Raw genomic sequence first — 19918 nt, 5'->3', positions numbered from 1 at the left:
GTAAGGAAAAGCGGGCTTCGTGGAAATCAGGGCCGAGCCGCTTAGCAGCAGCCGCCGCCCGAGTTGGAGGAGACGCCATGTCCGGGTCCGACCTGCACGGAGGGTTTCGTGTTGTTCGCGGTCGTGCTGCCCATGCGCTCCTTGATTTGGCGGGCCATGGTCAGGAAGGCCTGCTCGACGTTGCTGGCGTTCTTCGCAGAGGTCTCGAGGAAGGGGATGCCCAAGCTGTCGGCGAACTCCTGCATCGGAAGTCAGTACACCTCATAATATAAAGAACGCGAGGGGGTGGGGGCGTGCTCATCGCCGAGGATGGCGACGGTCGGGGTCCAGCTTACCTTGGCGACGGTGTACTCGACAACCTTCTTGTCGGACATATCGCTCTTGTTGCCGACAAGAAGCTTGTTGACGCCCTCGGTGGCGTATCTGTCAATCTCCTGGAGCCACTGCTTGACGTTGTTGAACGAGTCCATGTCGGTCACATCGTAGACGACGCAGATGCCGTGGGCACCGCGGTAGTAAGAGGAAGTGATGGTGCGGAAACGCTCCTGGCCGGCGGTATCCCACTGCACAAGAAATGACCTGTGTCAGTCTATGCGACAAACGGATATCGTCCAGGAATTCGGCGGCAGGGTTTGAACTTACGATCTGGAGCTTCACCGTCTTTCCGTCGAGCTCTATCGTGCGGATTTTCTGTAGTTCAACGTCAGCAGCCGTTCGATCGGTGTCAGACGGGCGGAGGGGTGGGGGAACATACAAAGTCGACACCGATGGTGGAGATGTAGGACTCGGTGTAGGTGTCGTCGGCGAAACGCAACAGAAGACAAGACTTTCCAACACCGGAGTCACCGATGAGGAGGAGCTTGAAGAGGTAGTCGTACCTGCGGTCGGGTTAGTATCCGGGTCGGAGACGAGCGGGCGGCGTTGGCTTCGTCGTCCTCGCAAGGAAATGGCGATGGCATCGAGAGGGCGGGATGGATGGAGGGGGGACTCTGTGACAGATAGCAGGTCAGCTTGGCGGCGGCTCCCGAGGCTACCGTCGTTTCGAAAGGCAAGAGAGGCAACGTACTACTCGGGGTTCATTGTGAAAGGCTAGGGGAGGGGCTGCGATGAAGGCTTGTAGAGTTGTTATCGTGCGGCGGTCTGGAGGGGGCGCGCGGGGCGATTATATGGGCGTTGGGTGTTGAGAGGTGATGGATTTCGGTGGTGTCGTGATGAGGTGTCGAAAGGAGCAACAAAGCCAGGTCAAGTGAGGTAGGAGAGTCGAACGGAGTACGGCAGGCTGCTACGTCAAGGTTTCTAGCGCGGGAGGGTGTACCGATACCGCCAGCGTCAGTGTGTCGAGTACTTAGCAGTGCCAGTCCAGTCTCTGATTAGTGTGTTTGGTGTCCTGTTCCCAGAAGAAGTCCTGCGTCTAGGTAGCGGCACCACCTGGCGGAAGGGAGCGAACGGGGCCCACCTCCGCCTAGTCAGCCAGGACTCATTGGGTGTGCCGCTGACGAATGAAACCCTTTCAAAGTGGCACGGCGAGCACGGGACCTGGCACGTGACATTGTTGCATGTGGTCTGGACCAACTCTACCTAGGCCTACCTACCAAGGTACCCACCTCAAAGGCAGGCAAGGCATCTGAGCAGGTAAATAGTAGGAACTAAGCTGGCATGAAGCCAGGTATCTATTCAGGCATCGGCTTTCGGCTGCTGTATTATGTAAACAAACTACCCGGGTCCCTACTCGAAGGACAATTGCCTACTAGCATTCCTTGAAACAACTCCGCTAGAAGCCGCGGGCCGCTGTGCAAGTTTCCTTCAAAGGTTGGATCGATTCTGGGTTTCATTGGGTGGTTATAAAAGCATACTTTGTTTTACTGCCCTTTTTACCACGACTTGCACATCTGCTATTTGTCGTGAGACTTGTGCGGAGGCTCTGCATAATACCTCGGTTTATAGTTTGATCTATCCGTAGAGTGCATGGGTTCATTGACATACCCCCACAGCTCGCCCTATCCTGCATACTTCGTTTATTTGGCTCGTGTGGAGCTTCCGGGTTGTAACCTCATCCCAACCAGCGGTCGACTTGAACTTACTCCAGATTCGCAATGTTTGATATAGGGTCGCAGTGTAACCCTGTCGTCTAATCTAGAATCTCAAACCCGTCCTACTGTGCCACACTGGTCCGAGTGAGAGCTGCTGATTCATGGTGACCCAGGTGCAATTGCTGACTGGCATCGCTCGTCCGACATAGAAATGAAACACTGACCATGATCGCCAAGCAGTGTGCATGCGATCGCTGTCAGACTTGCAAAGCTGTCGCTCCCGACAGCCAAGGCTGATTTGTGTCTGGGTAACCCTGGAACACCATTCGTGCAAGCCTTTTTCGCCGGCGCCTCTTTGACCTAAGCAGATTACAAGGCTTCCGAAGACATCCCCGCAGGTGGGTTGAAGGCCTCAGTCATCATCAACCTTTTTCTTGGTGACGGCTTTCAGCCCTGCCATCGTCACAGCGAACTCGACAGCGCCGTCCAGGCCCTGGCCTGTCGCCTTCGTGTGGGGAGCGAAGACTACCTTCATCCACCGACGCCAGTTCTTCAGCGCTGGCACCCCCCGTTCGTCGGCCTCGTCCTCGATATGTCGATGCACTCCATACACGGGCTTTTTGAACAGCACAATGCGGCACGCAATCTGCGTCGACCAGACCAGACCCAGGCTGGGCGTCTTGAGTCCGTAGTCGGCGAATGGATCGTCGCCCCATCCCGTGAACCACCGTTGCTGGTGGTCCAACGCTAGCGCGGGAGGTGCGGGCGGGCCGAGGTCATCCGGACCTGAGGGTTCGGGCATGCTGGACCGGACGTGTTCGGCCATGGACGACGTCGGCTCGACGGCCGAAGGTGAGAAAGCTCTCGGCCCCCTGCTCCGTGACGCCAGCGGACTTTCCTGAGTGGACACGTCGCCGCCGGGGGAGTGCGCCGTCTTAGGGGTCGCCATCGGCACAAGGGGGCTGGAGAATCGGTCTGCCACTTGATTGGCAACCACGACGGCCAGGTTGTACTTCTGGGCCAGCTCTCTAAGCAAGGCCCCGAGCCGTGTCAGCTCGGTGCTGCGGGCTCCCATGTTGGACCCGAGGCTGCTGACATGGCCTCGCTCGAACTCGGCTCGGTAATTGGAGGCCACGGAGTCGAGCACGACGAGCCCGGTGTTGCGGCGCTCGACCTCGACGGGGACCTGGAACTGGAGAATGTGCTCCTGGGATTCAAGATCAGGGGTCGAGGTGCTGGAAATGCCATCCAAAGACGGCCTATCCCCGGGCGGCAGATCCGCAAAGCGAGGATTGGTCGATAACATCTGGGAGAGGCGTACCGTCGACAGCTGTGCTTCCGTTGTGATGTACAAGGCGGGACGGCCCAGGCCGTACGGTGGTGGCAGCTGGACAGCCAAGAGCAGAGACAGCAGAAACTGCGTTTTCCCGACACCGCTCTCGCCCGTGACCTCGGTCACGTAACCGGTCGGAAGCCCTCCCCCCAGGGCTCGGTCAAGGTCATCATCGAGGGTGCTGATTGTGGACCACTGGTTCTCGAGGTCTGTGAGCGAGCGTCTGAGGAACGGGTTGCCGTTTGACGGTTGCCGGTTCGCGGGGTTGAAGTCGCGGTGGAGGGCGTCCACGACCGCCGCGCATAGCCGTTTGATGTCGAGCAGAGGCAGCTGGGTGCGTTTGCCTATTTCGACGACATCCTGGGTCAAAAGGTCGGTGGTGGAAAATTGGTGGCGCTCCAACTTGTGCAACAGCCCAGCAAACTGCCCAACTGGGAAGTCAGGTATGAGCTGGAGCAGGTCGGTCATGGCATGCGAGAGTCGTGCAGCGGCATGGGATAGTCGAAGTGACAAGTTCGGATGAGGTGAGTGAGACGCGATGCGACGCCGCGCCGCGCCGCCGCGTCGAACGCAGCGAGCCGATCCTGCTTGGTGGGACGGGATGCAGGGAATGCTCCTTCTCAACGTAGCATAGTCATTGATCACTCTAGATTGTTGCCCCTGGACAAAGGCGATGTGCGTTGGAATCGATGAAGTCGGCTTGCGTTCAAGTTGTTGATTCGTGCATCACCCCCCCGAACATGGTTTACCGACTGAAGCCACTTGCCGCCCATTGGCAGGAGAAGCTAGTGGAGATCGTGGATCCATCCATGGTCCACATCATTATGTAATACAGGAGGGGAGCGGGAGGAGGTGGGGCGCATCGACGTCCTTCCAGCTTCTTTCAACTGCCTCATTATAATCAGCTCGTGGCGTGCGTATTGGGAGCTGCCGTTCGTTATCAGGCATCGGCGAATCATCAGTATTGACCGCATGGTCTGCGAAGATGCGGACGCTCCGTACACGCCAACTCGCTAAACCCCAGATTGCGCCCTGGCATGTGCAGACGCCAAGCCAAGGACTCCATTCGGATGGTATGCGGCTACACGTACAGATGATGTACAGGCAGAAGCCACTCGCTTGGCAAGATGGCTTCCTCAAGCGCAAGGTGGACCACCTGAAGACAGACGGAACGAGCAGGCGGAATTCCTAGCGGACCCGAACCTGACTGGACTACACTATCGAACACATCTCGTGTCCATGTCAACCTGGCCCAAAAAGCAAGCACGCGCTCGAGGCTGAATTCCGCCTTCAGGCGGCGATCTTGTTTAATCTTGAAGCACCAGAGAGGGCTAGCGTCGTCTCTGGGCGTAAACCACTAACCTTCTCTGGCCTCGGGGGCGCCAGGCTCACACGCCGGATGCTCCCTGGCTGGCACGCTAAGAACGGGAAACCCGACGCTCAACGGCACGGTTTCCCACTTGTCGTGCCCTCGACGCAGTCCTGGGAAGGCCGAAAGAAGTAGCCTCGAGTGCTTTAAGCTTCGCCTTTTCGCCTTCGGTCACGGTCCCAGGCAACAATATTAAGGTCTCTGGACGTGCCCGAGCTGTTCTGCTTCGAGGGAGGGGTCATGATCGACGCAGCAAGGTTACCTCGGTCAGAGACCTCAGGCGGGAACCCTCACCCAACTGGGTGCATTTCTTTCCTGTGTTATGTCTCCGAACGCTCTGAAAGCAACCTTGGCCTCCGGGCTTTGGTCCATCTTTCGGGCAAAGTATGCATGTCAAACAGCCTCTTACTACTCGGGCGTCCTATGATGTTCATCAGCACCTGATGCGCATTCCCCCGAGACCCTTGCCCTCCGTCTTCGTGCTGTCCCCGCGCTTCTCCCTGCTCACCCTAGATTCATGCGGCCTCATGGCTGTCTCTCCTTGCCTTTCCCATCCACACTAAGTCTACTCTTGTCGTTCAGCTCTGGCAAGCCACAATGGGCCCGACTGCGGTATGATTGGGTCCGCGGGACCCTGGATGCTTGACCAACCAATCCCCTCGAGCCGAGCTCATCTGCTGGGCTGAGCGAAGAGCTAGTTCAGGGCTGAGCGACTTGCGGCTTGTCTGTCAAAGTTGACCGAGCATTCGCAGGTCCCTGTTGTGCCTGCACGCCGCGACCATGGCTCGTGCCTATAGAGTGGTGCTTATAGAGTGGTGGAACAACAACAATGGACAGGATGGGGGAACACAGCGGCGGCAGTCTCTGTATAGTGTATAACAATGGCAGCCAGCCTCTCTGCTCTTCGAGCCCTTCCCCCTCCCTTCTCCCTCTAGTCCTGCTTGAATCCTCTCGAGTCGCCCGGCCGCACAACACACCTAATCCACTGTCCAGTCCACTCCGACGAGACCTGAGATGGCGACTTTGTTTCGATATGCCGCCGGCCTGGCGGTCCTGGCAAGTCTCGCCAATGCCACAGTATCGTCCCGGCTGCCCCGGGCCACGACGACGTTCAACTTCCCCCTCGACCAGTTCGCACCGCGGCCGACCAAGGCACCTGTGTACGGGGACCTGAGAAAACGACAGTCGTCGTCGGACGTGACCGTCCTCGTCGCCCCAGACAACACGTGCGGCTACATCTCGGGCCGCGCCGGCGCCGAGTACACCTGCGGCGGCACCGCCACCTGTGCGTTGATGCCCGCCGTCAACTCGAACGTCCTCGGCCGGGTCGCCTGCTGCGGCACCCAAAACTGCAACGCGCCCCGCACGTGTTTCGACTACAAGGACATTTACACGTCAAGCCTCTGCGACAGCGGCTGTCGCGTGGACACGGAAACCCGCAAGTGGTGGGTTCCTCCCCCCTCCCTCCTTCCGCAGCCACAAGGGAAACAAAACCCCCCCGAGAACTGACACTGAGCGCGCAGTACCGAAACGGGGCAGCCGTATTGCCGCACCGTCTCCTTTTCCGACGACATCTACGGCTACTGGTGCGCCTCGGAGGAGAACTCGACTCCCCAGGTCGTCTTGACCACGTACGCCGGCCAGCGGGCCCGGCAATGGTCCGAGTTGGTCGTAACGCTCGGCGACACCACGTCGAGCAGAGCCACCAGGCCCACCGCCACCTCGGCGTCGGCCCAAGAGTCGTCGACCTCCCCCGCCCCCGTACCGGATCCGAAAGACAAGACGTCCTCCACCCCCGTCGGCGCCATCGTCGGCGGCGTCGTGGGCGGCGTCGCTGTCATCGCCCTCGCCCTCTTCGGTATCTGGTTTCTCATCCGGAAGAAGAACCACAACGGCGGGCCTCAGGGCCAGCAGCAGCAGCAGCAGCAGCAGCCACAGATGAGCTACGCGCAGCCGCCGCAGGGCTCGCCGTCGCAGTACGCCGCCACCACCCACACGCAGTCCATCTACGACCCCAAGTTCGGCGGGCCCAGCGGCTACCCGCAGTCCTTTGGCGGCACGCCTCCTCCCCCGCCGCAGGACGGATATCAGCATCAGCAGCCCTACTTCGCCGCCGCCGGCGCCGGCAACGGCAACGCGGTGCCCGACCGCACCGACACGACGAGCCCCGGCTCCGTGTCCCAGATGACGCACAGCAACACCAACAACGACATGAACGACCGCTACAGCATGCAGGCCACCAGCCCTCAAACAACGCAGGGAGGGTTCCAGCAGTTTGGCCAGGCGCCACCGCCCCAGCAGCAGCCACCGCCGACGATCCACGAGGCGCCGACAACAGCCGACGGCCACCGTGGGCACATGCACGAGCTCGCCTGAAAGGCTTTCTGCGCCGTGCGCCATTTATCTGATGGTCTGGATTGGGGTAACGGTGCTGGGGGGGGGGCTATGTCTGTCTCTGTACATTATTTTTCCGTGAGACGTTTTTGGAACTTGCAAAAACATCAATTACAACAGGGAAGAATCACAAACGGTCTTGTAATGATTCTGGGTTAACGGGCGCTGGTGAAACGGGACGGCGCAGCGCAGGATGGGGACGGGAATCTTTTTTCTTCTTTTCTATTTGTCTAAAAAAGACCGTTTTTTTTCTTCGTTTTCTTTTTAGACTAGGCGCTTCTTCATTGTATCTTCCACGCTTCCGATGACAAACGCATCTGTAGTCCCCCCCCCTTAGGAACCTGCATCGCAGTGTGTTGTTGATGAGAATCAATAAGAGTTTATGGGGAAACAAAATCTGGAGCAAGAACTCCGGCGGACGTGTACCATACAACACAAACGTCTCTTCTGGACTTCGCCCCCCCATCAGCGTTTAGAATGAAACGGACTCGTGCATGTATGTTTAGTCGACCTGTGACCTCTCACAAAAAAGAAAGCCCTGTTGAGTTCTTCGTCTTGCTTGGCTGGCAGTCACGGCAACAGACACACAACATGGCTCCAAATAGGCTTGATATCAGATAAAAAAGGAGGGTATATGTTTCCAAGGATGGTTTTTCTAAAAAAGAACAAGAAAAGAGAAAGGCTTGCTTGCTTGCTGTTCATGCGTACCCGAGCGGTCCAAACACCGTCCGATTCCTTCTCCTTACAACATTCCCCAAACGCGCCGGAAGAACCCCCCCCCCCCCCCCGCCCGACGAGCGATGCGATGCGCCCGGCCGTCAATATTCAATCAGCCGCAGCTTCTTGCCAATCTCCCTCCGGCGCGCCTGCACGGCCGCCCGCTCCGAGGGTTTCGTCTCCGCCGTGTCCATGCTCTCGCCGCGCGCCTTGAGCGCCTGGAGGAGCATGCCGGCGTCGAAGAAGCCATCTGTTTGTCGGGGGAACACTCGTCAGCACTTCTGCTCCAAGAAAGTATGTGTCCTATCTGACAAGAGACGGGGGAGCGCAAAATAAAAAAAATAAAAAAAAAGACGAAAAAAACTTACATCCGCCGAGCTCGTCGTCCTCGCTGAGGGTGACGCTCTCATCCGTGGGCGACTGTGTACCCGTCGACGAGCGCGCCGGCAAGGGCTTGATGGCGTCCTGGGCCGTGATGAGGCGGCCGCGGGACTTGATGCCCCTGGGCGGCCGCGGGCGGGCCTGCTGGTCAAGCTCGCGCGCGCGGGTCTGCCGGACGCCGGCACCGCGGCGCGACGTGATGCGCAGGATGCGCCGCACCTCGAGGAGGTAGCTCTCGAGGGTGTCGACGAAGCGCTTCGTCTGCCGGTGCTTGCTCGACACGCAGATGGAGATGCCCTCGTCCTTGATGATGTACCCGATGCCGAAGCCGTCGCCCGACGTCGGGCCGAAGCCGAAGTGCCGCAGCGACGGGTTGCCGCAGTTGGACGTCGACATGATGGTGTTGTTGAGCCTGTCCCACCCGGAGTCGGCGAAGATGTGCGGCATCGCCGACCCCTGGTTGGTGTGCCCGCCGCCGCCGCCGCCGCGCGAGGTGGTGCTGTCGCCCCGCGCGCGGGACCCCGCCGTCGACTGCGCGTCGGCGCTGCCGCCGTTGAGCGAGAGTATCGACTCCTTTCCAGGGCTGCCGACGACGGACTCGCCCTGCTCCGAGCACCCGTCAACGGGGCTCGAGTAGCCGCCGTTGGAGCTGCTGAGGGTGTCGTCGTCCATGGAGCGCTGCCACGTGCAGAAGAGGGCGTAGAGGTGACGGTCGCAGCCCTCGGCGCGGGCGCACTCGCGCGTCGTGTTGACGTGGCGCTGGCACGCCCTGCGGAGGGCCTCGACCTTGTGCTCGGCCGGGTTGTCGGCCCAAAAGGTCTGGACAAAGTTGACCGACTCCTCGGAGACGCTGCGGATGGCCTCGGTGCGGCCGTGCAGGAAGATCTTGGTCATGGCGGGCTCGTAGGTGCACTCGACGCGGCCGTAGAGGCCGTAGTAGGCGGCCTGGAAGGCCATCTGCACGAAGGCGTCGGGAGAGAAGCCCATCGAGGTCATGAAGTTCTTGCCGTAGTGCTTGAAGTCGAGCGTCCTGAACTCGTTCTGCTCGATGAGGTCGGCCAGCCGGGTCTCGGCGAAGCGCACGGCGATGCTGAGCTCCGGGGTCATGTCCCACTCCAGCTTGTGCGGCGTCGGGTCGACCTCGCCGAAGCTGTCGGGGTCCCGCTTGGCCGGGTCGGGGCTGGTCGTGGCCCAGAGCGTCGGGGCCTGGCCGTTGATGGTCCTGGCGAAGCGCAGGATCGTGTCCGTGTACACGTCGCTGGCGAAGCGCAGGACCGTGTGGCCGTCGACGCCGGTGTGCTCAAAGTTGATGCCGGCGCTGCCGTTCTTGCACACGATGATCTGCAGCTTGTCGTACCACCGGTTGGTGCAGGTTCCGATCTGCACGCCCTTCTCCACCAGGCTGGTGCCGCAGAGCATGTTGCCGCAGAGCGCGTCGGCGTCGACGGGCTCGGTGTAGTCCAGGCACAGGACAAACAGCGCCGAGTCGACGATGCCCAGGCAGTCGGCGTTGTTGGACCCCTCCTCCCTGGTCAGCACGTCTCTCAGCCCCGACCAGATCTTGCGGTTCTCCGTGCTCAGGACGCCGAGCGCTCCCTTGGCGGCCTCCTGGATTGGCGTCTGCGAGGCATCGTCGATGATGGTCTGAAGGTTGACGGAGACGTCCTTCTCGCTCATGATGAGGTCGTTGTTGTCGTCCAAAACGTCGAACCAGTAGAACTGCCCGTGGCACATGACGATGATGTGCTTCGAGTCCGGGTCCTGCTCGATTTGACACCCGTTTTCCGTGGGCACGCGTGCTGTGCCAAAAAGCCTCGAGTACTGGTACATGCAGAGGGGCTGACCCTTGATGTTGTCGGGGGGGAGTTCCTCCTTGCGGACGGCTCTGACGAACTCGAGCGCCGACACGACGAGCGACGCCGCCCGGGTCACCTGGTTGTTCCTCGCGGGGGTGGGGTCGTCTTCCAGCAGGAAGAAGGGGTTCAGGTTGAGAACGACGGGGTTATCAAAGTTCAGGTACGAATCGTACCCTGTGCGACGGTCAGCCGGGGTGTGTATGACGGGCCGTGGTTGCACTCACAGAACTGCTCAATGTAGCTGGTCTTGTCCTGGGCGTAAGCCTTCAGCTTCTCCTGCAGAGGAGGGCCATCGTGCCTCAGGAATTCCTGGACGGCTTGCTTGGTTTCGGCATGTTCGCGTGCGGACTGCAGAGGTCTGAGGGCTGTGAGGTACTTTTGTGCGGTAACCTCCAACTCGGGGATGGGCAGGTGCTTGAGCTTGTCCTGGCCAGCGAATGTGACACTGCCCTCGACGGACTTGTCCGTGTAGACGGCCATGGAGTGGGCGTCCTTGGTGCTCTGGGTTGGCCTTTCGTGCTCGACTGGTTTCTGAAGATCGAGGGTGTCCGGGATGGATCGGGGGACAGAGGACGGAGGGACGGCCTTTTCGAGAGTCTCGCCGAGGGGCCTGGGTCGCGAAAAGATGCGGACTTGAGTGGGCATGATCGTTAGCGGACGAGCTGCCTCTTTATGCGTAGAGAGGCGAGACGTTGGTGCTGACGTTCAATCCGCGCAGCGCCGTGCGGTAGAAGTAGTGGCAGTCTTGCAGGCAATATGATGGCATTACACTAGACAACAGTACATAATCTGGACAGCGTGGGTAGAGGAACAGGACGGGGAGAGAGGAGGGGGAGAAGAGAGAGGACGTCTCGGCTACAGAAGATGGGATGGACTGGGAATATATATCAACGGACCGAAGGAAGGCCGGATGAGAGGCCGGCGAGTCGAGGCTAGGGTGGTAGGCACTGGCTTACCGAGAGAGGCGCCAGCCGGATGGGGTATCAGGTATGGTGTATGGACAAGATGGGAAAGACAAGAGACGGATGGGATCGAGTGGAACCCCCCCACGGAGACCAGACTGGGGCAACTGGGATAGGCTGGCGTGCAGAGACCAGTTATCCCGGGATCCCGGGGTCTTGTCTCGAGGGACAGGAGCCCTTTCACATGTTGGAACGGGTCTAGGACTTGAACCACAGGACCGGAAGCACGCGCTTGATTGAGCTGACGGAAAGATGGAAAACGCTGAGAGAATAGGGAATGGTTCAGGCCGGGGGAGGGGGGCAGCAGAGGGCAAGGGTGTTTGTGAAACTGGCTCCGCAAGACCGATGCGAGATGGCGATTTGGACGCAGGCCAGTTTCGCAATCTGCCGAGACTTTCTGGATAAAAAGGGTACGAGGACAGGGGGGAGAATGGCAACGTAACGTACCAGACAGGCGGACTGGCTGGGTGGGTGCGACCGCTGGCGATATGATGTGATGTGAAGGCGGATGAATGGGCTGGGCGTGATTGCGGCAATGATTATCACGGTAGCGCAAACCGACTGTTCAGACGCGGGAGGCCGCTGCTGAAGAAGCGTGTGACTGGAGATGGTCAGCCCGTCTGTCAAGACACTTCTGCCTGCTTGTGCCGGCGAAGCCATATCATTTGGGGGGGCTGACAGGCACGGGAACAGGCGGGTGGAGACACAGCCAAGTCAGCAAGGACAAAGACACGCCATCACTCACCTGGGTACGGTGTGCGCGCGGTCGGGACAGTCTGGTGGACTGTAGAGGACTACTGAGTCGAGCACACACAAGATGAAGAGAAGTCGAGATGGGACGACGGGGATGCAGGACAAAGAAGACGTGTGGATTAAGTCCGGGATACGACTCGAGTCGGTATGGAGGGGGGAAAGACAGGCAGCGATGGCGGGGCAGTAACGCTGTGATGCAATCGGTCGATGCAACGGGCGCTTCTAGAAATTCGACGTCAGGTCCTCTTCTTCTCCGCAGGATTTGCGGAGGCTTGGGAGACTTGGGGTTCTCTTGGCTGAGCCGGTGCAGCGCTGGGAACCCCACGGGGTCGTGGGAGGAATGGGCGGATGGGGGGACCACCATACCACGGCCGATGATTCTTACTTAGCCTTTCGGGCGAAGGGGGATATCGCAAGAACGTGGCAATGGGCGGCTCTGGTTGGACGGACGGATTGATGACCGGGGTTCGGCTTGGGCTTTAATGCAACCGGATGGAGGGACGACCAGGATGTGTGTTGTGCGAATGCGCTTGGCGGCTGACTTGCCTTTGTATTTTGGCTCGTGAAAGTGCCGTTCGGCGTTCTAGAAGGTGGAGGAGAGAGAGAGAGGCTTTGTTAGCCGGCGGAACGGAGACGACGAAGACGAGAGTTGGGAAGACATGGCCCGTCGAGGGTTCGAGAACCCCGCGTCGTACCAACGGGCCAACGAGAGGAAGGAAGAAAGAAAGAAAGAAAAGAGTCGAGAAAAGGAAACAGGCGGGGACGCGGTCCGGTGTCATTCCCACAGCCGCCGACACGGCTCGTAGTGTTGGAGTGCGTGCATCTGTTAAAGTACGCATATTGCGGCATAATCCCTACCTACTTAGGAGTTACTTACTTCCATCTACGAGTCGCTTTCTTGTCAAGTTGTCTGCGTTATCACGTTATTTTGCGTAATGTGTAGCTTTCGGGGTAAAGTATACGTACTAATTATTACATTCCCCCTCTTTAGGTGGTTAGCTATAGGTAGGGAAATAAATGAAGAGGGGAAAGCTATCCTGGAAATAAACACTGATATGTGTCTACTACCTTTACCTACATATTTCGGCTAAGTAAGTGGACAACGGTGCCCACGCTTCAACACCCCAAGTTAGTCCTACACCACTGCAGAATCCTTCCTTGACATATATGATGGACTACCCCGATCAGCCGCTAACTTCGGTGAGACTCACGAGTCGCCTTGCACGCTTCACCCGTGCGCGCTGGCCCACGGAGAACATCTCGCCATGTCATCGAGTCTCTGGAAACGTCGGCACATCAACTCGCACGGTGCAGGACGTCTCTCCCGACGGCAGGGTCGAAGACGGTTTGCCTCCCGGAGACGACTCTGGACTGGATCCGCATGCCGCCCTGTTGCGTTCGTGCCGTCATGAGCCCTCATGGTCTTAGGCGTCAAACTTTGACGCACTTCATATCCCAGCCCTCTCCGATACCCCGGACGTCGGCCATCCTATGAGGTCTTTTCCCCACCGCCCGTTTGGATATAAGACTGGAGGGAGAGCACCTCGTTCCAGTAGACAGTGCACCCATACTTGACCCAGCACACTGGCGAGACCTCTGATGGGTAGGGGAATCAGCCTCGTGGGGAGTCAACGTCTATTTTTGAGACGGCATCGTCGCAATCTGGTAATCCCGGTGGCGCATTCTCGTTGTAGAACCAGCAAGGTGTTTGCTGCAACATCCAGGTCTGTAGCTGTGGGAGTACTGTACGTTAAGATGCGAGTCAGAGAGATGAGCCGCATCTGCCATCTTCTTGATTGTCAGATAACATTTTGACCCTCCAATGTCAGGACTCAATCGCTTCTCCTGCTTGGTCAGTTAACCTACACCGGTTATGCGATTATCCGGGCCTGGCCCAAGACAACCCGCCGATGCCAGCCCACGATGCGTACGAGGCTCTAGGCATGCGCTAAGGCAGCTTGCTCTTTGCGAACGAGTCCCTTAAGAGCCTACAGGGCAGGATTTGAAGCTCTTCTGAGGCCATTCTCTATAAAAAAAAAATCATCTCTCAATCACAAGATAGTTCCAGCCTGGATTTATATATGCTGGCACCCTGTGGAAGAAAAGAAGTATAATCGGTCAGAATCATTTCAGTTGAGACATCAAGACTAGAGAACTCAACAAAATGTTTTCACACGTACATTTAGAGTGAATGGTCGGAAGGTGTGACGGAACGAGATGGGCCACCGGTTGGAGCACAGACTTGCACGGTGAACGGTGGGCCACACGACTATTTATTCAAGGCAAGGGGGGAGGCAATCTATTACGATTTCGGCCCGGCACCCTGCGATGCCTTTTCCGCCGCTTCGAGCGCCTTGCTGAAAATCTCCGTCAACCGATCCGTCTCCTCCAGTCCGACGCTGATGCGCAGCAGGTTCGGGTCGACGCCCAGGCTGACTGCCCAGTCCAGCTCTCCATAATGAGCGAGCAGCACGTACGGCGACGTCAGGGTGAAGTTCGTCCCGAGACTGGGCCCCTTTGGCGACTCCATGTTGTCGTAGAACACCATGGCATCCTCCTTGCGGTGGAACACGGCAGACATCAGCCCGCCGTAGCCTCCGAGCGGCGTCCTGCAGTCCTCGTAGTTTGCCCTGTCTGCGTTGTGTTTTGGATAATGCACCCTCTTCACGAGCGGGTGCGCCAGCAAGAGCTCGGCAACCGCCTCGGCGTTGGTGTTGATGCGGCTGATGCGTTTGGCAAAGTCGCGGCTGTTCCGCTCCATGAAGATGGCGTCTTCGGGCCAGTACGTATCGCTGTAATTCTGCTCGAGCGTGGTCTTGAGTCTGGCGTAATAGCGGCTCTTGGGATTCAGCACGGCCGACCCGCCCATGACGTTGCAGTCACCCGAAAAGATCTTGGTCAGGCTGCTGACCACGACATCGGCATACTGCAGGACGTCGATGTTGCCGAATGTGCCAATCGTCTCGTCAACCACCAGGGCAAAATCGTACTGGTCCGCCAGGGAGCGGATACGCTTGAGATTGGGGCACGTGAGCATGGGGTTCCCCGGAAACTCGCAGAACAGCGCCAGGAAGCGCTCGCCTGACGCAAGCCGCTGCTGGAGCTCGTCCAGCTCTTGTTCTGAGGCGCGGCCGTAGAAGACGCACCCGGGGCCGAATTTTTGGAGGATCTTGAGCGTGTCGACGTAGGGGAACCCGAAGCTGATGCTCTTCATGCTCCCTCTGGCACTCAAAAGGAAGCGATGGGTGTTGAAGATGGCGCTCATGCCCGTGGGGAACAGGTAGACGTCGTGCTCCGTGAGGCTGGCGATTCCCCGGCCGCTGGGGTCCGCCTCCGGCAGGGGTCTGCTCGCGACATCGACGTTGTGACTCAGCGTGCCGGCGATGCGTCTCTTGATCGCCGCCTTGGCTCGGTCGACGAATGAAATGTCGAGGTTCCGGCCAAAGCGTTCCTCGACGAACCAATTGGACGCCGCCGAGCTAAGATTCGGACTGGTGTCGCCGCTGCTACCCGGCGTGTGAGATGCCGCCGCCGCCGCCGCCGCCGCCGCCGTCTCCTCTGCGAGGACTGGCCGCTGGTAGCGCCGCGGGCCCTTGATCTTCTGAGGGGCCTGGCATTTCGGCTTCCTGGACGGGTCGTCGGGGGAAAGCAGGCCCTGGGCGAGGAGGCCGTGGCAGAACTCGGCCCTTCTGCTGGAGACGCCGTCGCCGCTGTGCTGCCAGAACTGCTTGGCGTACGGGAAAGCGTCGGGATGGAACAGCACGCCCGAGACGGTCGGGCTGATGAGCTTCAGCGAGACGGCCTCCGGGTTCGAGGCGTCAAGGACCAGGTGGACGGTGTCGAGGCCGTCCAGCACCCGGGCCGGGGCGTGGGCGTGCAGGAAGTCGATGCACCGCTGGGCGATGGCCTTGTTGGGGAACAGCATGGCCCGCTGCCCCGGCGTGCGGGCAAACGTCGAGGCGACGACGCGCGCAAAGGCTTCTATGCTCTTGTGGATGAAGAATCTCGGGTAGCCCGTCGTCATTTTGTCGACGACCCAGCTCTCGCCCTCCTCATACCCTACATTGGACTTCCATGTCGGCAACGAAACGCTCACGGCCTTTCGGTGGGCAAGAGGTCGTCAAGGTCAGCAAGGTATATAATATAGTCACACAACATTCATTGGAAAAAACGTACATGAGCCGTGTCGGGGGGGATGGACTCCCCGAGAGCCACTTGAGGCATGGTGATGATGATCTAGGCAAACGATAACGTAGATGAGAGTTGCGTGTCGCCCGTCTGGTCAAAAGTCGTCGCGAGGGGTTGATTTCGGTCCGAAGATCGGATCGATTCGATGAGGAAACGAGGTGAGGAGGAACGATTGGTCAAACCCCCTACTTTGTGGATACTATAACTAGGTGGATGCCGGCGAGTTCTGTTTGGTTATGGATAACGGGAATGACTGGGTGTGTGACTCCTTGTTTTTTTCTTTCTTTTTTTTATCGCTTTTTTACACCTATTTCCGCTCGAGCGCATCGTGCATTTCGATATGCAGTTATCGGAGTCATGCTGCAATCGATGCCTCGTCCGCGAGCTCGGTCCACACCTTCCAACCCTTGTTCACTTTGGACTTGGCCAGCGGCCTATACACCTGTCCTTTCTCGTCCCTCTTCTCGTAGTCCCAAAGCGTCATCTCCACAAGCGTGTGGCCCCTGAGTGGTGCTGGCGGGCTCCCGAAGACGTGGTGCACCTGCGGAGACAGACAAGTGACCATGATGCCCCGGAACCCCCTGGCCTTCATCTCCCTCATGACGAAGTGCGCGAGCGCCTTCATCAGCCCCTTGCCCTCGTGTCCCTCCAGCGTGGAGGTGCCCTTGTCTAGCAGTACCTGTCCCGGGCCCGTCACCTCGGCCTCCAAGGTCGACGTGTCCCTCTCGTCCAGCATGTCGCTGGTCAGGCAGTACACGGGCGCAACCCGCCTCCTCAGCGCCCAGATGGCCGGGTCGCCCTCGGCGCCGGCGTCGTACCACTGGGACAGCGAGACGATGGGGAAGTCGATTCCTTCGAGCAGCCGCCGCTTGGCCGCTTGGTCGTCGGCCAGCGCCGGGTCCTCGGCGTCGATCTCGTCCCAGTACAGGCCGCCCCCCGCAGCCTCCGACTCGGGCCGCTTGAAGACGTACTCTTTGTCGACGAGCATGTACGACAGACCGTTGGACGGCGGCATGTCCTTGTGGCGGTTCGACTCCCTCAGAGACCGGTAGGCCGTCAGCGTCGCCTTGCCCAGCTCTCCAGAGTGGACGCCGCTCAGGACCTCTGAGCCGCATATCTGTGTGTACCAGTTGAGAGCCAAAACCCAGTCGGCAACGGCCGGTGAGATCTGCCGTATTTCGTACCGGGACGGCAGCACAATGCCTCGTGTGTCCGCGACGGGGTTCCCGAGGGCCATGTTCTGTTCTGTTCTTTTTTTTTTCTTCTACCCCCTTCTTTCTTTTCTGGTTGATTGGTTGTCGATTGCCACCCCGAAGAGGGGAGAAGAATATGGCACAAAAAAAAAAAAAAGAGAAAGAAAGGGAGGAAAAGAGAAGGTAAGCGCGGATTGCGTGCGCAGATCTCCTTTCAAAGCATGGCACACAGCATGTAGTGCCCTCCAACGCAGACAACCCCAAGCCAAGCCGGGAGAGAAAGCTGTCCGAATAGCGCCGAGATGCAACGCTACTATCAAATGGTTTCCCCTCGCACATGACACATAGACTTTCATCAGCCTTACCGGGGGGGGGGCACAGTCAGACGCGTAATATAACAATGCAGTATGCATAGCAAGGCGCGGGGGTTAGGCCAGTCAGACGGCAGTAAGCTACCGGTAGATACAGACGTGGAGATCGTCAGCCAAGAGCTGTGAGGGCGGCCCGCATGGTTTAATGCAAGATGTACCTAGATGACCAATTTGTCTTAATCATTCAGCTTATACAAAGACGTCCCCCCCCCCCCCCATATTTGGTCCCCACCAGAGAGACCCATGCTTATGCCTACGAATACATACTATATGTTCTCCCCGCGGTCCTACTCGCCGCTGTACGAAGCCTTTATGCACCTAGCCGCTGGCGCGGCAACCAATCGATCACGGCACTTCGTGGTACTGATACTGATGGAATGCAAGCACGCCGCGCGGGAGAGGCCTGCCGGGGCAGCACAACGTCATGACGGTCGCGAACACGGTGTAGGGATGCTGCTGCTGCTCCCCGAGCGCCGCGGCGTCCGTGGCGAGGCTCGTGATCAAGGCCCAGAGGTGAGGAAACTTGTTCTGCAAAACCACGAGAGCCCTGGGCACAAGATCCATCGTCAACTCCTCGCCCGCGACGGCGACGTCCGCGAGCTGCAGGTGCACGTCGACCCCCGCCTGCTTGAACTCCTCCACGTAGATGTCTTCGGCGCTCCGTAGCGTCTCTTCCGTGTACCCGGCCTGCCCCAGCTTGTTCCAGCCCTTGGAATGCCTCCTGATCTCGGAGAGGAGGCTGGGCAGCCGCCGGCTGCGGCTCAGACACTGCTCGTTGAAGAGCGTCGGCGACCTGCTCAGGTCGGCCGTGTAGTACGACGACAGGGCCGCGTCGAGGCTGCCGAAACCCAGGGCTCCCGCGTACTGCCTCAGGCAGTTCAGCCGCTCGATCAACGGCGCGTCGCTGCCCGGGAGCCCGGGCGGCAAAGACGCGTAGGCCGAGCCGGGTCTTGTGTCGCCAAAGTCCCCGACGACTCTGTCGTCGCCGTCGCTGGTGCCGCCGGGGAACGGAAAATAATCGAGATCCGGCATGTAAAGATTGCCGTCCTGCGCGGGAGACAGTCCCTTGGCGAGAGCGGCGAGGTCGAACTTGTTGTCCGAGCCCGTCTCCGGACCTGCTACTAGAGTATGGGCCCGCCAGTCTGGATACGTCGGTGCGGGCTCTTCCCGAGCGTCTTTCGGCCCCGCGATGCTCGTGTTCTGGCCGGGGCTGTCTGCCAGTGGGCGGTCATGGAGTATGTCGTTCAAGACACGCCACATGGTCTCGATGTGCTGGGACACGGGCGGCGTGAGGCTCTCTAGCGCCCCGGCGGGGCCGAAAGAGATGCTGGAGGGGCAGGAAGCCGGCAACACCATGGACTGTGCTCCCGGCGTCATGGGCACGCTCATTGAGAATCTCCTCTTGTGTCCCTGTTCCTCGGCAAGCCTCCTGCTTTCCTTCTCCTCGGCCAAATCTTCGAGCTCTCGAAGGCGCCGCTTGAGCTTCTCACCTGCCCTTGACCGTCAGTAAACATGGCCGGCGCCACCGCGGATTCCGAGCGGGAACCGCCAGGCAGACGTACGGTGGACACGCTGCGCGATGCGGTTCTGTATCTTCTTCTTCTCCTTTGGGTCGGTCACATTGGTCCAGTCATTCTCGTCGGCAACGGAAGATGCACTGTTTCGGTCCATGGTCTAGGGTGGTCTAGGGTGGTCTAGGGGATCTAGGTTCAGGCTCAGGGTTCGGGGCGAAGTCAGCAAGGGAAAAGGGACGGACGGGGGGTGGCGGTCTGGGATCAAAGGGAGGCTGGTTCAGCAATGAAGAAGAACGATACAGAGATCTAGTCAACCTCGAAAACATGAAGGCTGAGATGTTGCCACTGGCCATCCAAGACTTCTTTTTACAGCAGCAGCAGGTCGCGCGATCTTGGACATCTCCAACCTCTTAACTAGGCATAGGACAGGAGCCCCGAGTCGCATCGTCGGGCAACTCGATGCATCATTGCACCATGTAGCACGTCTGCACGCGCCTACTGCAGCTACGCGAATCATATCAACGAGCACTGAAACGCTATGGTGTTGCGGGGTCGTATGTAAGTCGAGTTATCCACACCGGGCCCTTACCACGTCCGTACAAAGTATGTACTTCGTATAAGTGATATTGGACCCCCATATGCAAACCCCCTATGACCCAGAACCAAACATACTCTATCCGCCTCCAATACTACCCACCCGAGGTCGGAATCTAGGTGACATGGCCAATAGTGGCGTTGATCATCGCCTGGCACCTATCTCGCGAAGTTGATAGCTGTCGCAGGCAGGCCAGACTTCGTCTAGCAGACAGGTTCTTATGCCGCTTCAACCGACCTATCAAGTGTCTGCCAGGGTGGCC

General features: G+C 59.0%; 8 protein-coding genes across 8 annotated transcripts; 1 reads left to right on the top strand and 7 right to left on the bottom strand.

Annotated features, from left to right (window-relative positions):
- Positions 1 to 41: 41 nt before the first annotated feature.
- LY79DRAFT_627167 (ras family protein) lies at positions 42 to 1397 on the bottom strand (the record flags this gene model as incomplete). The annotated part of the gene is made up of 5 exons (XM_060562120.1): positions 1070 to 1397; positions 755 to 878; positions 643 to 690; positions 336 to 563; positions 42 to 239 (listed from the first exon to the last, which is right to left on the bottom strand). Exons 1-5 carry the CDS (start codon positions 1078 to 1080, stop codon positions 42 to 44), a joined length of 609 nt encoding a protein of 202 aa, XP_060417005.1. The 5' UTR covers positions 1081 to 1397.
- Positions 1398 to 2442: 1045 nt separating this feature from the next.
- On the bottom strand, positions 2443 to 3831 carry LY79DRAFT_510163 (DNA repair protein RAD57; the record flags this gene model as incomplete). The annotated part of the gene is made up of 1 exon (XM_060554136.1): positions 2443 to 3831. One exon carries the CDS (start codon positions 3829 to 3831, stop codon positions 2443 to 2445), a length of 1389 nt encoding a protein of 462 aa, XP_060417004.1.
- A 1915-nt stretch (positions 3832 to 5746) lies between these two features.
- On the top strand, positions 5747 to 7108 carry LY79DRAFT_577565 (uncharacterized protein; the record flags this gene model as incomplete). Its single annotated transcript, XM_060559886.1, has 2 exons — positions 5747 to 6177; positions 6256 to 7108. 2 exons carry the CDS (start codon positions 5747 to 5749, stop codon positions 7106 to 7108), a joined length of 1284 nt encoding a protein of 427 aa, XP_060417003.1.
- Positions 7109 to 7901: 793 nt separating this feature from the next.
- On the bottom strand, positions 7902 to 10901 carry LY79DRAFT_78759 (choline/Carnitine O-acyltransferase). The gene is made up of 3 exons (XM_060565125.1): positions 10305 to 10901; positions 8212 to 10254; positions 7902 to 8093 (listed from the first exon to the last, which is right to left on the bottom strand). Exons 1-3 carry the CDS (start codon positions 10723 to 10725, stop codon positions 7945 to 7947), a joined length of 2613 nt encoding a protein of 870 aa, XP_060417002.1. The 5' UTR covers positions 10726 to 10901; the 3' UTR covers positions 7902 to 7944.
- Positions 10902 to 11425: 524 nt separating this feature from the next.
- On the bottom strand, positions 11426 to 12848 carry LY79DRAFT_78721 (uncharacterized protein). Its single transcript, XM_060565124.1, has 5 exons — positions 12762 to 12848; positions 12673 to 12705; positions 12342 to 12378; positions 11788 to 12017; positions 11426 to 11643 (listed from the first exon to the last, which is right to left on the bottom strand). The coding sequence occupies exons 2-5, from the start codon at positions 12676 to 12678 to the stop codon at positions 11608 to 11610; spliced, it is 309 nt and encodes a 102-aa protein (XP_060417001.1). The 5' UTR covers positions 12679 to 12705; positions 12762 to 12848; the 3' UTR covers positions 11426 to 11607.
- Positions 12849 to 13809: 961 nt separating this feature from the next.
- On the bottom strand, positions 13810 to 16218 carry LY79DRAFT_78706 (cystathionine gamma-synthase). The gene is made up of 3 exons (XM_060565123.1): positions 15972 to 16218; positions 13976 to 15894; positions 13810 to 13887 (listed from the first exon to the last, which is right to left on the bottom strand). The coding sequence occupies exons 1-2, from the start codon at positions 16017 to 16019 to the stop codon at positions 14098 to 14100; spliced, it is 1845 nt and encodes a 614-aa protein (XP_060417000.1). The 5' UTR covers positions 16020 to 16218; the 3' UTR covers positions 13810 to 13887; positions 13976 to 14097.
- Positions 16219 to 16338: 120 nt separating this feature from the next.
- LY79DRAFT_667569 (uncharacterized protein) lies at positions 16339 to 17220 on the bottom strand (the record flags this gene model as incomplete). Its single annotated transcript, XM_060563397.1, has 1 exon — positions 16339 to 17220. One exon carries the CDS (start codon positions 17218 to 17220, stop codon positions 16339 to 16341), a length of 882 nt encoding a protein of 293 aa, XP_060416999.1.
- A 672-nt stretch (positions 17221 to 17892) lies between these two features.
- On the bottom strand, positions 17893 to 19218 carry LY79DRAFT_667568 (uncharacterized protein; the record flags this gene model as incomplete). Its single annotated transcript, XM_060563396.1, has 2 exons — positions 17893 to 19037; positions 19110 to 19218. 2 exons carry the CDS (start codon positions 19216 to 19218, stop codon positions 17893 to 17895), a joined length of 1254 nt encoding a protein of 417 aa, XP_060416998.1.
- Between the last annotated feature and the right edge of the window lie 700 nt (positions 19219 to 19918).

Source organism: Colletotrichum navitas (genome assembly GCF_030913465.1).
Source record: "Colletotrichum navitas strain CBS 125086 chromosome Unknown LY79scaffold_13, whole genome shotgun sequence".
In the NCBI taxonomy this organism is placed as follows: Eukaryota; Fungi; Ascomycota; class Sordariomycetes; order Glomerellales; family Glomerellaceae; genus Colletotrichum; species Colletotrichum navitas.
This window is presented reverse-complemented; position numbering and strand designations above follow the sequence as displayed.

Bases quoted from the DNA above. Each gene is read 5' to 3' on its own strand.
- LY79DRAFT_78721 (XM_060565124.1), bottom strand. The intron at 12,018-12,341 runs GCAAGTCAGCCG...TCGAATTTCTAG, and splicing joins TCACGAGCCAAAATACAAAG to AAGCGCCCGTTGCATCGACC. The intron at 11,644-11,787 runs GTGAGTGATGGC...GACCATCTCCAG, and splicing joins CGCGCGCACACCGTACCCAG to TCACACGCTTCTTCAGCAGC.
- LY79DRAFT_78706 (XM_060565123.1), bottom strand. From the start codon at position 16,019: ATGCCTCAAGTGGCTCTCGGGGAGTCCATCCCCCCCGACACGGCTCAT. The intron at 15,895-15,971 runs GTACGTTTTTTC...GCCCACCGAAAG, and splicing joins TCCCCCCCGACACGGCTCAT to GCCGTGAGCGTTTCGTTGCC.
- LY79DRAFT_78759 (XM_060565125.1), bottom strand. From the start codon at position 10,725: ATGCCCACTCAAGTCCGCATCTTTTCGCGACCCAGGCCCCTCGGCGAG. The intron at 10,255-10,304 runs GTGAGTGCAACC...ACCGTCGCACAG, and splicing joins CAGCTACATTGAGCAGTTCT to GGTACGATTCGTACCTGAAC. The intron at 8,094-8,211 runs GTAAGTTTTTTT...CCCGACAAACAG, and splicing joins GGACGACGAGCTCGGCGGAT to ATGGCTTCTTCGACGCCGGC.